The sequence below is a fragment of the Musa acuminata genome, chromosome BXJ1-5 (assembly GCF_036884655.1).
Source record: "Musa acuminata AAA Group cultivar baxijiao chromosome BXJ1-5, Cavendish_Baxijiao_AAA, whole genome shotgun sequence".
In the NCBI taxonomy this organism is placed as follows: Eukaryota; Viridiplantae; Streptophyta; class Magnoliopsida; order Zingiberales; family Musaceae; genus Musa; species Musa acuminata.
This window is the reverse complement of record NC_088331.1, coordinates 41,137,978-41,156,551: the sequence shown is the minus strand read 5'-3', so window position 1 is coordinate 41,156,551 and position 18,574 is coordinate 41,137,978. Positions and strand designations below refer to the sequence as shown.

General features: G+C 37.8%; 3 protein-coding genes across 3 annotated transcripts; 2 read left to right on the top strand and 1 right to left on the bottom strand.

Moving 5' to 3' along the window:
- Positions 1 to 6,173: 6,173 nt before the first annotated feature.
- On the bottom strand, positions 6,174 to 7,755 carry LOC135674322 (peroxidase 5-like). The gene is made up of 4 exons (XM_065184063.1): positions 7,444 to 7,755; positions 7,158 to 7,352; positions 6,828 to 6,990; positions 6,174 to 6,709 (listed from the first exon to the last, which is right to left on the bottom strand). The coding sequence occupies exons 1-4, from the start codon at positions 7,660 to 7,662 to the stop codon at positions 6,309 to 6,311; spliced, it is 978 nt and encodes a 325-aa protein (XP_065040135.1). The 5' UTR covers positions 7,663 to 7,755; the 3' UTR covers positions 6,174 to 6,308.
- Positions 7,756 to 10,309: 2,554 nt separating this feature from the next.
- On the top strand, positions 10,310 to 12,976 carry LOC135675102 (nascent polypeptide-associated complex subunit alpha-like protein 1). The gene is made up of 4 exons (XM_065185374.1): positions 10,310 to 10,456; positions 10,540 to 10,633; positions 11,830 to 11,966; positions 12,402 to 12,976. The coding sequence occupies exons 1-4, from the start codon at positions 10,343 to 10,345 to the stop codon at positions 12,741 to 12,743; spliced, it is 687 nt and encodes a 228-aa protein (XP_065041446.1). The 5' UTR covers positions 10,310 to 10,342; the 3' UTR covers positions 12,744 to 12,976.
- A 3,273-nt stretch (positions 12,977 to 16,249) lies between these two features.
- LOC135675101 (transcription factor bHLH57-like) lies at positions 16,250 to 18,022 on the top strand. Its single transcript, XM_065185373.1, has 3 exons — positions 16,250 to 17,217; positions 17,313 to 17,711; positions 17,796 to 18,022. The coding sequence occupies exons 1-3, from the start codon at positions 16,690 to 16,692 to the stop codon at positions 17,877 to 17,879; spliced, it is 1,011 nt and encodes a 336-aa protein (XP_065041445.1). The 5' UTR covers positions 16,250 to 16,689; the 3' UTR covers positions 17,880 to 18,022.
- Positions 18,023 to 18,574: the final 552 nt, after the last annotated feature.

The following is an 18,574-nucleotide window of genomic DNA, read 5'->3' as shown; positions in this document are numbered from 1 at the left end:
ATAACATATAAACTCTTATCGTAAAGTCTAATTTAATAAATATTATAATTACATATTAACTCATAATAAATTATTAATATAATGACATATGTAATTTAAGTTTTAAGAAAAAAATGAAACCTCCATCGGTAGAAAGGCATCGTTGGGAAAGCGATCACTAGCAACAGCACCGAGTCGTTGTTACCTAGCAGAATGTTGTATGCATGTAGTCCTCCTATGTTGATGATGAGCTCAGTTTATTGTGAGTCAACATGTCATATAAGCATACTCTAACATCTATTAACTTAAACTTGATGGGAGAGACATATATGTTACGTGTTTGAAAATGTATGAGTTATTTTAGATATGAATAAACCATAAGAGCTTAAGAGACCATGACTAAAATCACAAGAGCTAAAGTGGATCTTAATATTAAATTATATGTGTCATTATATTAATGATTTATTATAAGTCAGTATACTACAACTATATATGTTAACTTAGATTTAATGAGAGAAACTTATATGTTACATGTTTAAAAATATATGAGTTATTTTAAACACGAGTGAACCATAAGACTTAAGATATCCATGACCAAAACTATAGGGGTTAAAATAGATCTTACCCATAAATTACATATATCATTATATTAATAATATATTATGAGTCAACATGTCACGTAAGCAGAATCTAACGTTTGTTAACTCGACTTAATGAGAAGAGATTATATACTATGTTTTAAAAAATATATAGATTATTTTAGATATAAATAAATCATAAAAATTTAAGAGATGAATGATCAAAATAATTAAAATAACATGAATAAAAATAATTAAAACTAAAAGGCACTTACATTTACCAGAAAAGAAAAAGATCATGATGCTACGGGATGTACTAATGGCCAACTAATAGGTTTCTATAATGGATTAACTATGTAAATGGAAGATACAAAATTCTTAGAAACATCAAACTACTAAGCAATCTGCCATATCAAATGCAATGCAAGGTATTTAAGCTTCATATTAAAACGTATAAAAAGAATATATCGCGTTAGTATATGTGTGTACCAAGTGCAGACCAACTGTAGAGAGGACACAAGGGAAGGCTCTCTCTAGCTATACTATCAAAGAATACTTGACAATGGTTTTTGTTGTTCCTATATGAAGACATACAGGAGGTGAGTAGCTCCTAGAAACCACCATCTCAAAATTACCCTATTATTGTGACAATGCTTCAGACCACACCCAATTTTATCGGATGTCTCGACATAAAACATAATACAAACACGTCAAGAAAATAGACCCTTCACAGATAAAATATTTTTTTTATTTCTCGAACAAAAGCTTCCAACATGCCAGAGAACAAAAGTATGACCAAATCAAGCTTTTATACATCAAGGCAAAGGAAAGAAAAAAAAAAAGGCAAAATGCAGAAGCATACGTGTCATAGTTCACCATGGATCAACAAATCTCTCATACATGTCAAACTTTGCTCTTTCCAAAATAAAACCTCATAGCAACAGAAGAACAAATGAAAATTAAGTGTGATTTTGGAGTATAACCAGAATCTTGATAATACTTGGCAAAAACAAGTGTTACTTTTGGTGTAGAATGTAAATGTTCAACAAAGTCCACGACATTTACTTTTTTTTTATCATTCTTCACTATTCGTTCCAAATCAAAGCCAAAACAATGAACAAATTATTTTGCCAAGCGATTAATCACAACGCTTCCATACGGATACATCTTTCTCATGATGAGGACCAAAAGATACAACTTTCCATATCAAAGACGAGCTCTAAGGTGTTCCCAGAACAAGAACAGAACTATAATCAATCAAGATTTTCTTCACACTTTGGGCAAAGATATTAGGCAAAAAAATGTAAGCACTTTTGCAATTAGGCAAAGAAGGTAAGCACTTTTGCTCTCGAAGAAAAGAAACAAAATGCGACAACAAACGAACCGAAGAAGCCGATAAAAGAGAACAAAACCAATAACAGAGAAATTTCCTCGGATAACATATAGATTTCCTCAACTGCATAGCAGATGAGATTTCCTTAACGAGACAATCTCTCTGAAATCTTATCTTTCACCATATATAAATAGACTTCATATGATACTAATTGAAGTTTGCTTTTCTTCATTCTCTCATTTTTTCATGATATCAGAGTGGAAATTGTGAGGAGCCATCACTGCTGCATCAAGAAAAATTCTTGTTGTCCGACATCACATTGTTGCCAAATTTCTCCTTGTATGCGGCAATCCCCCCTCTCTAGATCCTAGGCGGAGCTGCCCCCCCACTTGCTACCAACAATCGGTTGTTCGATAGCAACTTCCCTGCTTCTAGTCTCGACCATAGCTACCGCACAAAGTTCCAAGCTTACGGTGCAGCGCCAAGCATTTGTTGGGTCCAGTCAATGCATTTGGTGACTTTGCATCGTAGGGAGCACGCACTCTTGGTTCCTCCTTACCGTAAAATTTTTTTTAAATTCTTCCTCCTTCCTTACTGCATAAAAGTACCAACACTTCTTACTTTTTCTTCCTCTTTACTGTAGAACTTGTTCATTCTTCCTGGCTTCTTACTGCAGAAGTACCAACACTTCTTCCTTTTTATTTTTCTTTTGATCCTTGTTATTGCTACATATTTCTACTTGCTCCCATATAGTAGTCCATATCTTTCATGTCTTCATCATCTACCTCTGTTACTCCACTTATTGTTCTAACAGGGAATCATAATACTTTTCCACGTACAAATCTTATCTCCATAAATACAGCAACCCTCATCCGCATCCTAGCCAGGATCGTCTCATTATTCAAGTAATTCAAGCTTCGGTCACTGGATCCCTCGCCCCACTCATATTTTTGTGTGATACTACTGCCGAAACCTGGTGCAAGTTGCAAACCATCCTGGCAAATCGTTCACGAACTCGCATGCTTATAATTTTTACACTCGATGATGCTTTGTGTGCACCTTACATTAAACGCAATCTTATTTCAGTTTCTTAATTTTACAAACAAAATAATATCTCTATTGAATTCTTTCCTAACTCTTTTCTTGTTTAAGGATTTGAACATGGGAGCATCCTTGCTCCAAGGTCAGAGTAAGAACAATGTTTATGAATGATCGTCCATTCCAAAAATCAAACAACCCACTACTTACTCCTCGGTGGTAGCTCCAATCAATGTGTGGCATCGTCTCCGTAAAGCCATGTGTGAAATTGGCTGCATCAACTCCAAGCCTGATACCTCTTTATTCCTACGACAACAACATGGAAATACAATATATCTTTAGTATATGTAGATGATATTATTGTTACAGACAATTATTTTTTGAAGATTTAGATATTTTTAAAGCAATTGGTTGATCGATTCTCCCTCAAATATTTAGGACCCTTGAGCTACTTTCTGGGAATGGAAGTAACATTTATATCCTCAAGTCTTCTCCTCTCACAGAAAAAGAAGTTGCCACTTTTCTCTACTCCGATTGAAATGAAAGTATTTTGATCAAGCAATTTAACAAAACAAGATTGAAATTGAGAAAAAGATTTAGAAAAATTCAGAGGCGCAAAACTTTATCCTAAGACATATTCATAACATTCTTGTAGGTTTGATTAGGAAAATCATCCCAAGAAACAACTAAATATGAGTTTTTGTGGAATCACAAACGTGGAGTATTCTTGAAAACACTTTATATCGATAAAGTCAAAGAAGAATAAAGAAGAAAAAGACGATTAGTATCGAATCAAAAAGCATCATCCTCTCAGGAAACTCTTTAAGAAAAAAATAACCTTTTAGACTCTTTCAACCGATGGTTTGTCACCATGTTACCCCAAGAATCGATCTTGGGAAATGTGCATGTTGTAACAAGCGATGCTTCTTAAGTGGTGCATCCCAATAATACCATCGTATCCAAACTCTTAAAAGTGTAAATTTCTAAAGAAAGAATATAAATAAAATAAAAATAGATAGATTACAATTTTATATTTTCATTAAATATTCTAACAAAAAGGAGGTGGTAGTGGTACTAGCAATTGTTGGGAAAGGAAGAAGAGAAGAGGAAAAGACACAATAGTTATTCAAAAAGACTGAAAGAAAGAAAGAGAGAGAGAGAGAGAGAAGATGTTGTCTATTGTCGATCGTCCAATGTCAATCGTCAATCACCAACTATTATCGATCATATTTGAGGAGAGAGTCACTTGTTTCTTTGTGCAATTGATTCGTCTATTTGAATTTATAGATTTGATTATTGACCAGAGAGTTATCCATCATCGAAGAACAGAGGTTTCTTTATATGATTGATTCCTCCATTAGGGTTTAGATCGAAAGGTTTAATATTAGTCATAAGATTTAACAATGTACAACTCATTTATAATCTACAATGAAGATCACAATCTATATAATTTAATATATAATCATATATATATATATCTAAATTAGTGACAGAATATACGTGGTCAATAATATAGACTTTGGTTACTACAGTACAAATTATTGTCAACTAAGATATTATTTGTCATAATATAAATTTTTTTTATCATAAATTAAAATATTTTGCGACAACATTGTTTATAATATCATCACTATATCCAAAATTTAAAGATTTAATGATAAATTAAGATTAATAATCATTCAAAATTTATTTCATGACAAATCTAAATATTTGTGGTAATATTTTTGTGACCAATGGAATATTTTCTTGTATTAACTCTTCTATCCCGACTCCTCCATCCCTATTTCCCTCTATAGAATCTGCAATTTCTCTTTACTATGATGACTCCGATTATACTTCTTTGTCATGTGTCATTTCTATTTTAGGGAGCCTCAGGAGACTAAGGTTACACCGATAGGACTAAGGTCAGTAGAGGGAGACACATTCATTGGATTTCCAATCCCTTACACGCTGAGTACTGAACTGTATGGGATGGACTTATGCTCATTTTGTGTTAAGGTTGATGCATTTGAGCCAAACAATGATGTCTTGTAGAGAAGCAAGGGAGGTCAATGTCCAAGGTAGGATTCATACTCCAAGGAGAACTTTATTTTCTGACCCATACAATCGCTATTGAATAAATAGTATATATTTTATTAGCAGAATGCTTGGAAAGACTAAAGACAAAAGAACCCAATGAGTCAACAGCACAAGAAGATTTAGTACCAACAATAAATACTTGTCGAATATCAAAATTAAGAAAGAAATATGCCAACTCACAAATCAAAGGAACGTCAAATTAGATCTACACATCACATGTAGTCAATGTTTTGACATCAGAAGGAATGACAGTTATTCATGGTTACAACTCGAACCTCATGTAATATAAGAAAAATTAGGTGAAGGGTTCTTTTCTTAAGATAGTCATGTTCTAAATTCGATGTACTACATAAAGTAAAGATGTTTTATGAAGCGCATAATTAGGTAAGGGGTCCTTGCCTTGGTAAGCAACAGCATCAGAGTTTACCTTGAGCTTCCCAATTATTAGATCAAGATGCCATCTGATTCATTATAGGAACCAATTGAGTCCGTGAAAATTTAGGCGCAAGTTGTGGACACATGATCGATTTTGATGAGACCTGGGTTCGATCAGACCAGTTCATGTGGGTTATTTTTGCCTGCTGTTGCGGTTCTTGATGTAGGTGTTGCATCGAGCCATGTGAAATCTAGTGACTCGGCTGTGAGTTCTTGCGAGGAAGTCGTCAGAATTAGGTTTGTCGAACGCCATGATTGATGGGAATCAAATTATTAATGTCAGGGACGCAAACACCGTGAGTCAATTGATTTGACGTTGAAAATACTAAATGTGCTTTCAAGCTTCTTTAACTATTTCTCATCATTCCTTTCCCCACCCTTTGAATATGATTTTTTCATATAAAAATTAAGATTGTTATCTCCCTCCTTTGAATATGATTTTTAAGATTCTCGAGTCCGTGATTGTCGAGAAACGTATACTGCTATGTAATTTTACTAAATTATAATTTTGGTTCTGCATCTTGTTTTCTTTTTTTAGGTGGTTTGGTTATATGAATGCGAACCACAATACAATTACTTTTTTATTTTGATACAAATATTAGCGTTTTAATTTGGCAGTGATATCCATATATTGGTTTTATCATTATTATTCCAAGATAGTGGAATGTACAGTACAGAGGTTTCCAATACGAGCCTCGAATATATATATATATATATATATATTCGATTCATTAGTAGATTGACGATATCTTTTATTGAATAATACCACAAGTCTCACTCACATAAGTAACACTGGCATGTGGCCTTTAATGGTACACAATTACTTTGGGAAGAGAGAAGAAACACGGGAGATCTCGTTTGCTAAGTCAGTTGACCACCCTGCAATTGCCACGTATCTCTCCTGCCCTCCCGGTGAGGACTCCAATACCGCCCATCTTCACCATGGCCGCTGCAAACTCGCTCTTGAAGACCACAGAGTTGCTCGCCAGCAGAGTCACCTTCGCCGCCGAGGAGGCCGTCGACACCAGCGTTTGGTCAGAAGAGAACAGACCACGGTGTTTCAAGATGCCTTGGTAGTAGCTGGTGTCGAAGACGAGGGGGCTAGGCGGATCCATGTTCACCTCGTTGTTGCTCCCCGGAGGGCACTCCTCCTTCAGCTCGGCGGCGTAGCTCGCGTCCAGCGTCGGGTCACTGCTCGAACTCCGGCTGAAGTTGTACAGCCTGTTGGAGAACGCGGGGCAGTGCGCAACGCCAATGGTATGTGCTCCTACATATGAAGAAGGCACACATGCATGCAGTCAGCAAGGAGGGCCATCTGATCACTCAGCTGCAACCCTAATTCCCATTAGTCCTTTAGGATCCAGCTTGAGCTTCGAAGAAATTACCTGATAGTATGATCATCTCATTTTGGCTCAACCCTTTCCTGGCGAAGGAATTGGTGAGCCTGGCGAGATTGAGATCCGGAGTAGGGAGATCGGCGGTGTCAACTGATCTGGAGATCCTTCCATCTCTCCTTCCCGCGGGGACTTGGTAGAAGATTCCTCCATACTGCGTAACACAAGATTCTACGTTATAAATAAAGCGCGTGAACTATGAATAAGTTTGTCTCATCTCCCTTTTGCTCTGTTTACTACTCAAGTTCACTTGTAGCCTCGTTGTTGTCGTTTCTTTCTTTGCTCTAATCTTTGTACGAGTAAGGAATCAGAGAGCGTTACATGTGCAACACTGTCCCTGGCAACGAATGCAAGAATGTCGGCACATGAGACTACTCCTTTGCAGACAGCCTCCAATTTCTTCTTGGCCTTGTCGATGACTTGGAACGCTTCATCTTCGATGGTCTGGTTGATTTCTGCGTCCTTCTCGGCGGTGTTGCCATTGGTGGAGTCGATAAGAACTGACCCATCACACCCCTGATATGGTCAAAGCACAGTGTCAGTCTCACTCGCTCCGGGAACCAGCTGCTGCTCAGTAAGTGTCGATGAAGAGAGTGAAGGAACTAACCCTTACGAAGCAGTCATGGAAATGCATCCTGAGGAGGTCAGCGCCGATGCCAGAGTCCTCCTCGAGAGCGTCGTTGAGCGCCTCCTTGACGATGGCCTCAGCTTGAGGGCAGCTATAGGAATAGAAACCGACATTGAGAACTCCGGCTTCTGTGATGGCGGCGCTCAGGTACAGAGCCGCCATTAGGGCAAGCAACATCTCTCCTCTCCCCCAACCCATCTCTCTTCCTCTTCCCACAGCTGATCACTTCTCCAACTCTTAATAATGAGCCCGCGATGAGTGCGATGGTGCACCAAGGTCCATTACACCGTTACAGCTTTGGGACGCAAGACACGTACCTCGTGTTCTCTTTATTTCTTTGCAGCCAATTCCCCAAGCACAAAAGCTGGAAGTGATGTGCGACGGACAACCGCTACCTTCCAAAGTTATCATGACATTAAATCTATACATGAACCAGTCAGTCTTCGATAAGTGATGACCCGTTCCACCAGATTAAACTCGTGCAATCCTTTTTCGCGAACTGTGTCGGTGTGCACGTTTTTCTGTAAGTGATGCTTCTTTCGTGGTACATAACGACGGTAAACAAATAGGGAAATCAAGTATCTGCTATTCCATGACGTAAAACATGTCTATGTCGGGGAGGGTAGTAAACTTTGGCGTCTACCTAACAAAGCCATGGAGGACAAGTCAAAGACATAAGGTAACGTGTACTTATCCAAATATTTAGGGTTGACAGTGTCAAATATATGCTATAAAGTGTGAACCAAAGTGAGTGAAAGGAGTAGGATTGACGTCGATATCATGACACAGACATGGATGGAGATGGTTGACGCAGTAGAGGTAATGGACAAGGAGGGGTCTCGACCTAGTTGCCCACGTCAATGGAGGACATGTCGACGCGATGTAGATAAAGCTTGGAAGAAAGAGAAGTCCGTAAGCAACCGATGCTTTTAGTTGGTCCAGTAACGGGTCTCCAGTTGCACTCACAGATTAATCTATTCTCTCAATCCCATACATTGTCCTCGGTTGGAAGACTAGGGAAAAGCTGCAACGACACGGAATCCTGGTCTAAACTTGTGTGCGTTCTATTCCACACATGTTTCATTCAAATAGCGAATATAGATCCTTTCGAAGTTTGTGCAGACCTGAAACTTTGTGAAGGATGCATGCATCAGTTCTTAGGTTTACGTCTTATCGCTGTCTTTTAGTCTTTTCTCGTGCCTGCTTGCTCGTCATGTCACTTGGCAACTCGTGCATTTTGTGACAACACTTGTCGTGAAACTTCGGTCTATCATTTGTGCGGTTAAATTACTAGTGATAATATTAGGCTTGCAGGAAATTAAAAGTTCATCTGTACTTTCAGATATTTCATGGCTTTTAGTCTTCATCCATGAATAGGGTTTTGCTGTCATGTTGTTTCTCTCAGAATGCATGAACTTCTTTTTACAGTAGATGACTCGTTCGTCTCTCTTTTTCTCTTCTGTTTTCTTATCTTTCTTATATTCCTATGGGAGAGGACGGATATAAAGAGGATGGATCACATTGCAAATCACATTCCAGTTGATTTAGTACTTGGTGTAAGTGAAGTACATTTCTTAGGAGAGTTCAGAGTCGAATCTAAATGAGCACAATTTTCTTATTCAAGTGGGATCTCTTTCGGTCCCTTCTTCTTCTGTTCAATGGTGCCCATCTCCACCTACCCATACTTAATGAGTCGGAGCCCCTTTTACTAATCATAATAATTAAACCCTACAATGATGATTTTAAGTAAAGAATATAAATAAATTGAGAGGAAAATATTTAAATGAAGAAAACGTGAGAACACCAAACGATGAAAATCATGTTTATCTAACACTAATTTTTTTTAAAATAGATTGAAATAAAATTTTGTTATATTTAATGATATGCATGATGTTTATCAACTGTGGAACAATGCACTGATTAATCAAATGTCTCAATAGAGATACCTAACATTAGTTAATAAAATAAAGTTCTTAATTTTAGTCATGAAGACCAAGTCATCTCAATTACAACAACAACAATGATAATATTTAAAAATAAAAAAAAAGAGTGGAGAGGAAAATTTTCTAACAGCAAAAAACAAAGTGAGGATGCCAAAATGGGAAAAAAAAAATCATGTTTGTAGTAATTTCCAAATGAAATAAAGCATGTAATTATGTTCCTCTGAAGTTTGTGATTTCATATTTAATTAACCCTCTAAATTTAATTAGTATATATCTTTTAAATAGAATAAATCATTGTAATTAGTATTCATCAACTCACCATCAGTATAATAATATTGAATCTCCTCCAATTGACATCCTTTTAAAATATCAGAAAAGAATGAGTCAAATAATAAGTGAAACCGATAGTAACCAAGATTCATTAAATGAATGCTAAAAATTGTGATGTATACGAAGAATTTAAATATTTGACGAATAGATAGATATGCAAAATCATCTAAGAACAACGACACCATGGGTATCTATAACTATTGTCGATTAGTTTTTGAGCTTGTTCTTATCTACAAGTTTATTAGATAGATTCATTTATTTATTTGATAAAAGATATTTCTTTCTCGGCATTTAATTCCATGTCACGAAGCGTTGATGAGACTCTATATGCATTAATTATAAATGCTCTTCAACTCACCTAATCCAAACATGGATCTTTAATTAGGATCCATTAACCATAAATGTGTCTAACAAATGTTATACCGGGTAACGTGTATAAATCTGATACCCAACCCGATATATAGTATATGGATCGTCATTTCTGGATCCGCAGGTTTATTGGTTCGGGCCCAGATAATCAAACCCGATAACATCCCCGCATACAAATCCACGTTCTCTTTATCCAAAGCCATTGTGCGGACGGCGAGAGAGCCGCGGGAGCGAAGATGCCCGGACCGGTAGTCCACGGCGAAGAAGAGCAGCTCCTCTCCGCCCAAGAGAAACAGGAGGAGGAGGAGGAGGAGCAGCAGCTGCAAGAACAACAACAGGGAGAGCGAAAGGTCCGTTGACTCACATTGCCCTTTCACTTCGAATTACCGTTGTTCGTTTCTACATTGTGGAAGCATAATGAGGGTCTTTGCAGGAGGACGACGCTCCCATCGTCGAGGACGTCAAGGAGGATGACAGCGACAACGAGGACGCCGACGACGACGATGATGACGGCGGCGGCACCGAAGGTGAACTTGCACACACTCTCTCTCGTACTCCATCCTCTCCTTTATGTCACATTTTTCCAGAGATTTTGGACCTCAATTTGGACGGCATCGATTTGGCTGTTGCAGAAATGGGTCTCTTTTAGGGTTTTGTAATTGCTCGAGTGGTTCGAATTCTAGTGGTTGTTCAGATGAACTTGTTAGAGATGCAAGAGAGCAAGGGGAAGTTGGAATCGCACCTTGATTAGGAAACATAGATGTGTTGAGCTTTTGCTCACATCTCTATAAAAAAAAAATTAAAGATATTTATCTCTGTTTGGATACTCTCTCATAAGGGAGATAAAAGTGGAGAAGAGCCATCCAAGAAGAAAGGGAAAAATCGATACCTCTACCAGTTAGGACATGGGAGTGAGAGATGATGATTTCTTTAATACTTTAATACCTCTGCTTTCGATTCAAAAAGAAGAGGGAGGGGTCCGAGAAATTGGATTGTGGATTCCTCTGTTAATATTTGCTGCTCTCTGTTTCAGTCCTGGGTATGGTCGTAACTGTTTATATACAAACCGTGGTGATGCTAATGGACTTCAACACGTTTCATGCCAAAGACAAAATTAACAAGGCTAGTTACACCAGTGTAAGTAGCCTTTTTCATTAAAATCTTAGCCATAATCTGTATCGCATGTCCTAACTATTAGACATGCCAAGTTTGACTAAAGCATTCACTTTTACTAGCAACCTCTTTAGTTCTTCCTGCATTCGGCCACATTGTTTTTGGCCCATGCCCTGACAGTATCCTTGACATTCTTGATCTTCTTTAGCCAGAGTATTTGCAGAGTAATCAACCAAATGTAAAGCAGCATTCCATGTTCCATCGGTGAGGATGGGAAGGAAGTTTCATAGGAGAACCACAATCTCTGATATAAACTAGATTAATGTGGCTCAACCTATTTTCTTGATATAGAGTCCACTATAATTTTTAACTTGGCAAATCATGCTGCTGCTTTGTATGATAATGCAGCTTAAGTTTGTCAAAGGTTTAATTTGTGTCACTTAGGTGACATAACCAATTTGTCTACTCTTTATTTTTAATCCACAAATTGCTGCTACTCGAGTTCATTATGAGAAGGCATAATCTGTGTTTAAAAATTGTTACGAGGGTTATATGGTTTGACCTATTTAATGAGCCTGTAGGATTTTCTTTTGTTTTCTTTACTCAATAGGTGACCATGGAGCAAGTGGAAATGACACCACCACTAAGCAGAGCAGGAGCGAGAAAAAGAGCCGCAAGGCGATGTTGAAGCTAGGGATGAAACCTGTCACAGGAGTCAGCAGAGTTACTATAAAGAGAAACAAAAATGTAAGTATGCTAAAAATTCCAGAAAGATGGATCTAACATCAAAAAACATTCTACCAACATAATTACTATAATTATCTTCTGGTCTAGGTGAAGGTACAGTAATTCAATATTCAAAGCTCATGGTGATAATAATCATTGAAGTTCTTCTTGGACTAAATCACATTGATCACAAGTAAAAATGATGAATCTCCAGCCATCACAAACCTTACCTGTAGCTTGCTAAATGCTCCAGCTTGCTTGGCATGTAAAAGAATTGTGTGAAGTTGACAATTTGATGAGAAGCTTCTACAAACTATATTTCTATGATATGGAGTCAGTTATCTTCTAGGTTTAGTTAGCACTTATGGAAATTAATATTACAAGTTTTACCGTAACAGTTGTTTTCATTGTAAATTCTCATTGCCACTACATTTATTCCTTTTTTCTGTCAACTAGATATTGTTTGTCATCTCAAAACCTGATGTCTTCAAGAGCCCCAATTCTGATACATATGTCATCTTCGGAGAGGCAAAAATAGAGGACCTGAGCTCCCAGCTGCAAACCCAAGCTGCTCAACAATTCAGGATTCCGGACCTCAGCAACAAGATGGCTAAGGTGGACGTATCTTCTAGTGCAACGACTGGGGGGGAAGTAGAGGAAGTTGATGAGAGTGGACTGGAACCTCGGGACATTGATCTTGTCATGACACAGGCTGGTGTGTCCAGAGCAAAGGCTGTCAAAGCTCTAAAGACAAACAATGGAGATATTGTCAGTGCTATTATGGAGCTCACTGCCTAGTAAGAATCATCAATTTAGATAGATTGCGAGCATTATTTTGGATACTGCAGTTGGGAGTTTATTGAGTTGTTTGGAATATGGATTTTTCAAATTTGCATCTGCCACTTCGTATCTTATGGAAGTAATATGGTCTCGTCTCAAACTCATTATCTTATTTGAGAGACCAATCCTTTTGGTTTTCTGAGAGATGTTCATTTCTTTGTCATGCTCAAATTGATCTATTTCTTTTGTTATGCTACGGAACATTTTACTGACAATATGCCTGTGAATTTCGAGCAATCCTTTTTGGTTTTGAACTATCTAAAGAAATTAAAGCTCTTTTTCTTTTCACAAAGCATCTGTTGGATTTGGATGATTGCCAACTAAAGTTATTATTTGCACTGATGCTCGTAATTAAGTCAAAACAAAATATTAATTTAACCGTTTGGCATTTGACATTTTTCATTGAACGCTTTCTTTGTTTGTAGTACATTTCCAGCTTTGGTTCTTGTGGTAGGTCAAAACGGAGTGAGTCGGTCATTATTAGCCAAAAGATGATGGAACAACAATATAAATCAAAATAATTTTCTGTGTACAGTAACAAAGGATGATGTATCATACAAAATAAGAAATAAAAATGATGATGTATGATAAGAAATAAAAATTATCATACAAAAAATTTATATCATAATTGAAATCAAACATCGTATATCAGAAAAAAGTGATGCATATATTTTAAACACAATAATCAATAGAGTACTTTGGACATAGTGTAGTATCTTCTTGTGATTTGCACTGTATATTCTCATCATGATATTGCACATATTGTGAATCTATACAAGAAAAAACTATACTTTGTTTTCCTAGGACTAAGATTATTGATGGATTAAAGACTAGAAAAAGAGACCAAGCAATAACAAAGGACTTAGAAAAAAATAATTATGAGAGTTCCATCAAAATTGTTTCTTAATGTTTCATGAACTTTTTTTTCTATTGAGTAGTATCTTAATTAGAATCTAATTAAAATTTTAATATATTGTAATCAATTAAATAAAGTTATATAATTTCATATTCTCTCACTTAACCCATTAACTGATAATATATCAAACAAAGGGTTTAAAAATCAAAATAATTAAATTAAAATTTAATTAAAATAGGCTAATTTTAAAAAATATTTTACACATATACATAAACATAATAATACTATATTAAGTCTAACAATCAATATGAGTTATAGCAATTGTATGTTATCAATGTCATAATCTTTTCTATATACTATAACATTATCAGTTTTCTCTAAGAAAGTTCAAAATGACTTTTGTAATTTGTTTTATCAAGATAATCCTAGTATCATATTCAGTCATAATATATATACATAAATATAAACTAAAAGTAAAAAACTTTAATTATATAAGTAAAAAATTATTTTTCTAAACTATTTTTTAAACATCTAGTACTTTATGTTAATATGTTTAGAACAACTAGAATACTCGTCATCTTAAAAAACAATACTAATAAAATATCTTAAGTGACTTAACAATTAAGTCTGATCACACCAAGTCCTATGATAAAATTTCACTATCGTAAAACTTGATTAGTAGACTCAAAGCATGCAAAAAAATAATTTATATTATTTAATAATATAATAATATATTATTTTTATATTTTTTAATTATCCTTTCAATTAATATAAATATAAATATAAAAGTAGATTTCGTACTTTTGAGATAATTTACAAAAATAACATATAAAAAATAATCATTTCAAGCTTATTTTGTCTCATGTATATGAGCATATAGCCATTTATCCTTTGTAAATATTTTATTATTTTCTTTACACATTTTAATATTTTATTTTTAGGTAACTCTAATATCTACTCGGTACTTCAATTATAAAAGTAATATATAGTCTAATATAACCTTAAGTATATAATAGATTTTTAATTGCCTATGCTAAGAAATATTTTTTTCTTTTTCAGATCATTTTAAAAACAATGGTTTTGGTTGAAATTTTTATTTTGACATTTGTTAAATAAAATTACTGGACTCGATCAATTACATACTAACTCTAATATCTACTCACTATTCAGTGGTCAAAATCTTAATTGAGGTCAAAATTGAGATCTGGATCAAAATCTCAATTCGGAGCAGATTTGGTCAAAATTGATTTTGACCAAAGTCAAAATCACATCTGCGATAACTTTGTGACCTCCAGCATCTTGTTAACGGTAGCCCGGCGACGTCCAAAACCACTACGCACGGCCAACTCCCCATGGGCTCCTTTCATGGCGATCTCTTCGCAGCCAATGGCACGTCAACGATGTGGTACAATCCAAGTTCAAAGATGAAACATAATTGGATGGCATGATGGAGCGATCATATGATCAGAACAAAAATAATATTATAATATAAATTAAATAGATCTAATACATAAATATATCTAAAACCTTTTGAACACGATATCATAATATAAGGACTAGACTTTCCTTCCCTTTCTATTATTAATAGAGTAGAAGAAAAGTCATATAGATCTCAGACCTATATATATATATATATATATATATATATATATATGAGAACAGGAGTAGTAGAAAAAGATAATTAGGAGAGTTATAACGATTAAAATCATCTCCTAAGATTTTATAATATAAATAAATTTATTTCTATTGATCAATAATCTTAATTAAAAATTAATTAAAGCTTTAATATAACTTAATCAATTAAATAGAACGATATAATCTTGACCGCAAATACTCCAATTGTTATCTGTGTGAACTAAAGAGACGACGAACCACAGTGGAAAGGCTTTTTTGACGGGCTTACGTTACATACAGGTATCTCTGGCTGCGGTCGGTGTGATTTGGAGCTTTGATTCTTGCTGCAACAAAGTTCACCAACAACAGTTTCCTCTTCCTAAAGCTGCCATCTAACTCTGTGGTTAGTTCATCAATGCCGTACCCTTTTTTGGCTATACTTGAATCTAGAATTAAGGTAAGGTATGGGAAAGAGAGAAGGCAAAAGACTGACCCCACAAAGAGTGAGAGAGAGAGAGAGAGAGAGGAACCTACGTCTGTGGCCGGGTTCTGTCGCCGCTGCTGGACAAATCTGCCACCAAAGCAACAATGCACGGCCTCTAAATCACCACATCTGTAGCCCCCCCTAAACACTGCTCTGTGTCCCATAGCTCCTCTCTATCTAGTTAGTATAGGACGAGTTATAAATCACCCCTTCCCTTCTCACACCAAATCAAATCCCTCATTTCTTCTTTCACCACCTCAGGTTCGTTTAGTCGTGCAGCTTAGTAGCTATCTTAGATTGTGCACTGTAGCTCTTTGTCCACATTTCAGCCTCCATGTTGCTCCCTGGCCTCGCTGCTTCTTCCTTCAACCAGCATTTATTTAGTATCCTGAACACACGCAAGGAAGGAATGAGCAGAGTTCGTGATGAGTATTATACTTTCTGTGCATGCATTTAGTGTAGCAGGCGGAAGATAAGCCCGATCTAAGTTTTGACTGTGAAGGCGAGAAGTGGGAGGAGGAAAGCGCCATTTGAGGAATTAAGGACAGGTTCAGTCAAAGGAACCGCTGCAGCTGCCGGTAGGAGGAACGGGAGCGGCCAAATCCTCATCCGTGGCTGCTGCATCTGCTGCTCTTTCTATGGTGCAGCTCTGAGGACTCGTTAATGACTCCTTTGTACGACTCCCAAGTATTCCGACCTCTTCTTTCGTTCAATATTTTCCTGTCTCTTTCTATCTCACTCAATCTGCTCGAAGAAGACTGACTTGTGGATGGAAGAGAGATGGATAATGACTCCCACTTTGAGACATTCCATTCAATGCGCTGCAAGTGTTTTTTTTCTCTCCATATCTTTTTATTTCTTTGTTTCTGAAGCAGCTGTTTGGGGATGAGTTGAGCTCGAAGGGCAAGGAAGCAAGGGTAGCTCGCGCAAGATTTCCCGATCACTTTGAAATGAGCTGTGGGGGCCTGTTCTCGCGTCAAATGCCTTTCCTCCAACTCCTCCAAGGAGCCATGCAAGCAGAGGAAGAAATGGTGGGAAAGGAAGCCCAGCTTCATTTACAACAGTATCAGCAACGGAGCTTGTCCACCTCCTACCCACAGGAAACCAACTTCCAGCTCCACCAGATGCGGACCCAAAGCTTGAAGCAACAGCGGACGACCGAGATGGACTCATCCCCCGCGGCGGAGCAACTGGAGAGTTGCATCACTCACTTATCTGAATCGGAGACGAGAACCGTGGTGCACGAGCTCCCAACGATGGCGGCCACGACGGGTCTCATCGTGACATCCGCCGCGGCAACCTGCTCCGGCGAAAGGAAGAAGAGGATGCGCCGGCGGCCGGCGTCGGCGTCGAAGAGCGCGGAAAAGGAGGAAAGTCAAAGGATGACTCACATAGCAGTCGAGCGCAACCGCCGGCGGGTCATGAACTATCACCTTGCTACCCTCCGCTCCCTGATGCCCCATTCCTTCGTCCAACGCGTACGCACTGTAGTTCTCACTCCTAACACAACCCTCCCGTACGTTTCTCCCATCGAAAGACTTCGACTCCATGTAGCTGCTTTTGCTGAGTGCAGGGCGACCAGGCATCCATCGTCGGTGGAGCCATCGAGTTCGTAAAGGAGCTCGAGCAGCACCTCATCTCGCTCCGGGCACAGAAGCGGCTCCAAGCATCGGTGTCCGTTTCATCGAGGTCCGACGACAACGACAAGTGCAGTGCGCCTGCTCTGCACGACGGTTTCTTCACCTCGTCACAGTACAGCGGTTACTTGGAGTCTCAGGAGGAGGATGCGACAGCGGTGGACGTGGAAGCGACGTTAGTGCAAGGGCAAGTGAACCTTAAGGTGGCCGCGCAGCGGCGCCGGGGGCAGCTGGTGCGAGCCATGGCTGCCATAGAGGAGCTCCGGCTCTCCATCCTGCACCTCAACATCACCACCCTCGAACCCCCTTCCATCCTTTACTCCATCAACCTCAAGGTTCGTTCGTCGGCCGCTCCCTGTTTCATTAATAAATCATAAGCAGTCATCCCACGATTGGCTTAAGCGACGGTGGTGGTGCAGATGGAGGAAGACTGCAAACTGGGGACAGCGGATGAGGTTGCGACGGCGGTGCACCAGATCTTTAGCTACATCAACACCAGTTAATGACATGACACTGGAATTGTCGGGACGCACGAGAGAAACAGGGAAAGAGTGGGGAGGGACGGCTCGAGGGTGGACCCCGGCCACTATTGCTCAACTGTGCGGAAGAGCGCAGCAGCAGCAGCTTTCTTTCATCCTTATACATGAAGCGATGGGAACTTGTACTCTTTGGACTGCTTTTTGCCAGCTTTCTTCTCTCTTCGTCTTCAATTATCCGAGTTCCATTCCGGAACGGATGCTGAACTTTTTCTTGGGTGTCCGAAATCGTGTTTTTCTTAGAATCATGATTACAGAAGCAGCTGGCCGAGCTTACCATGCTATCTTATCTAATAGCGTGCGTTATCATTCAACTATGTTCTGAGAAGTTTGTGCATCTCTTGTGCGTCTCTTCCACTTTTTAGTCGGTGGATGCCATACTTATCGACGATCATACAACCTTTTGGATGTGTTGGGTGTCTACAAATGATAGAGAGAAGAGAAGAACTACAAAGGATAATATCGTAGTAGAACTTACCATCTATCATATCCGAATCTCTGTGCCTCTTTTAATTATATCATCTCATCTACTATTGTATTTACGACATTCCTTTTGCACTTTATTTATAAAGGATTAATTCAGATTTTGATTTCAAGTATGATAAAGACTTCTATTTAAGTAAAACTCTTAAAATAAAATTTTATATAATCATAAAGTTTAA

Coding starts and splice junctions, on each gene's coding strand:
- LOC135675102 (XM_065185374.1), top strand. CDS start 10,343: ATGCCCGGACCGGTAGTCCACGGCGAAGAAGAGCAGCTCCTCTCCGCC. Junction 10,634..11,829: donor TGACGGCGGCGGCACCGAAG/GTGAACTTGCAC, acceptor TTTACTCAATAG/GTGACCATGGAGCAAGTGGA. Junction 11,967..12,401: donor CTATAAAGAGAAACAAAAAT/GTAAGTATGCTA, acceptor TCTGTCAACTAG/ATATTGTTTGTCATCTCAAA.
- LOC135675101 (XM_065185373.1), top strand. CDS start 16,690: ATGAGCTGTGGGGGCCTGTTCTCGCGTCAAATGCCTTTCCTCCAACTC. Junction 17,218..17,312: donor CCCATTCCTTCGTCCAACGC/GTACGCACTGTA, acceptor TGCTGAGTGCAG/GGCGACCAGGCATCCATCGT. Junction 17,712..17,795: donor TTTACTCCATCAACCTCAAG/GTTCGTTCGTCG, acceptor GTGGTGGTGCAG/ATGGAGGAAGACTGCAAACT.
- LOC135674322 (XM_065184063.1), bottom strand. CDS start 7,662: ATGGGTTGGGGGAGAGGAGAGATGTTGCTTGCCCTAATGGCGGCTCTG. Junction 7,353..7,443: donor TCCATGACTGCTTCGTAAGG/GTTAGTTCCTTC, acceptor TGACCATATCAG/GGGTGTGATGGGTCAGTTCT. Junction 6,710..6,827: donor TGAGATGATCATACTATCAG/GTAATTTCTTCG, acceptor CTTCATATGTAG/GAGCACATACCATTGGCGTT.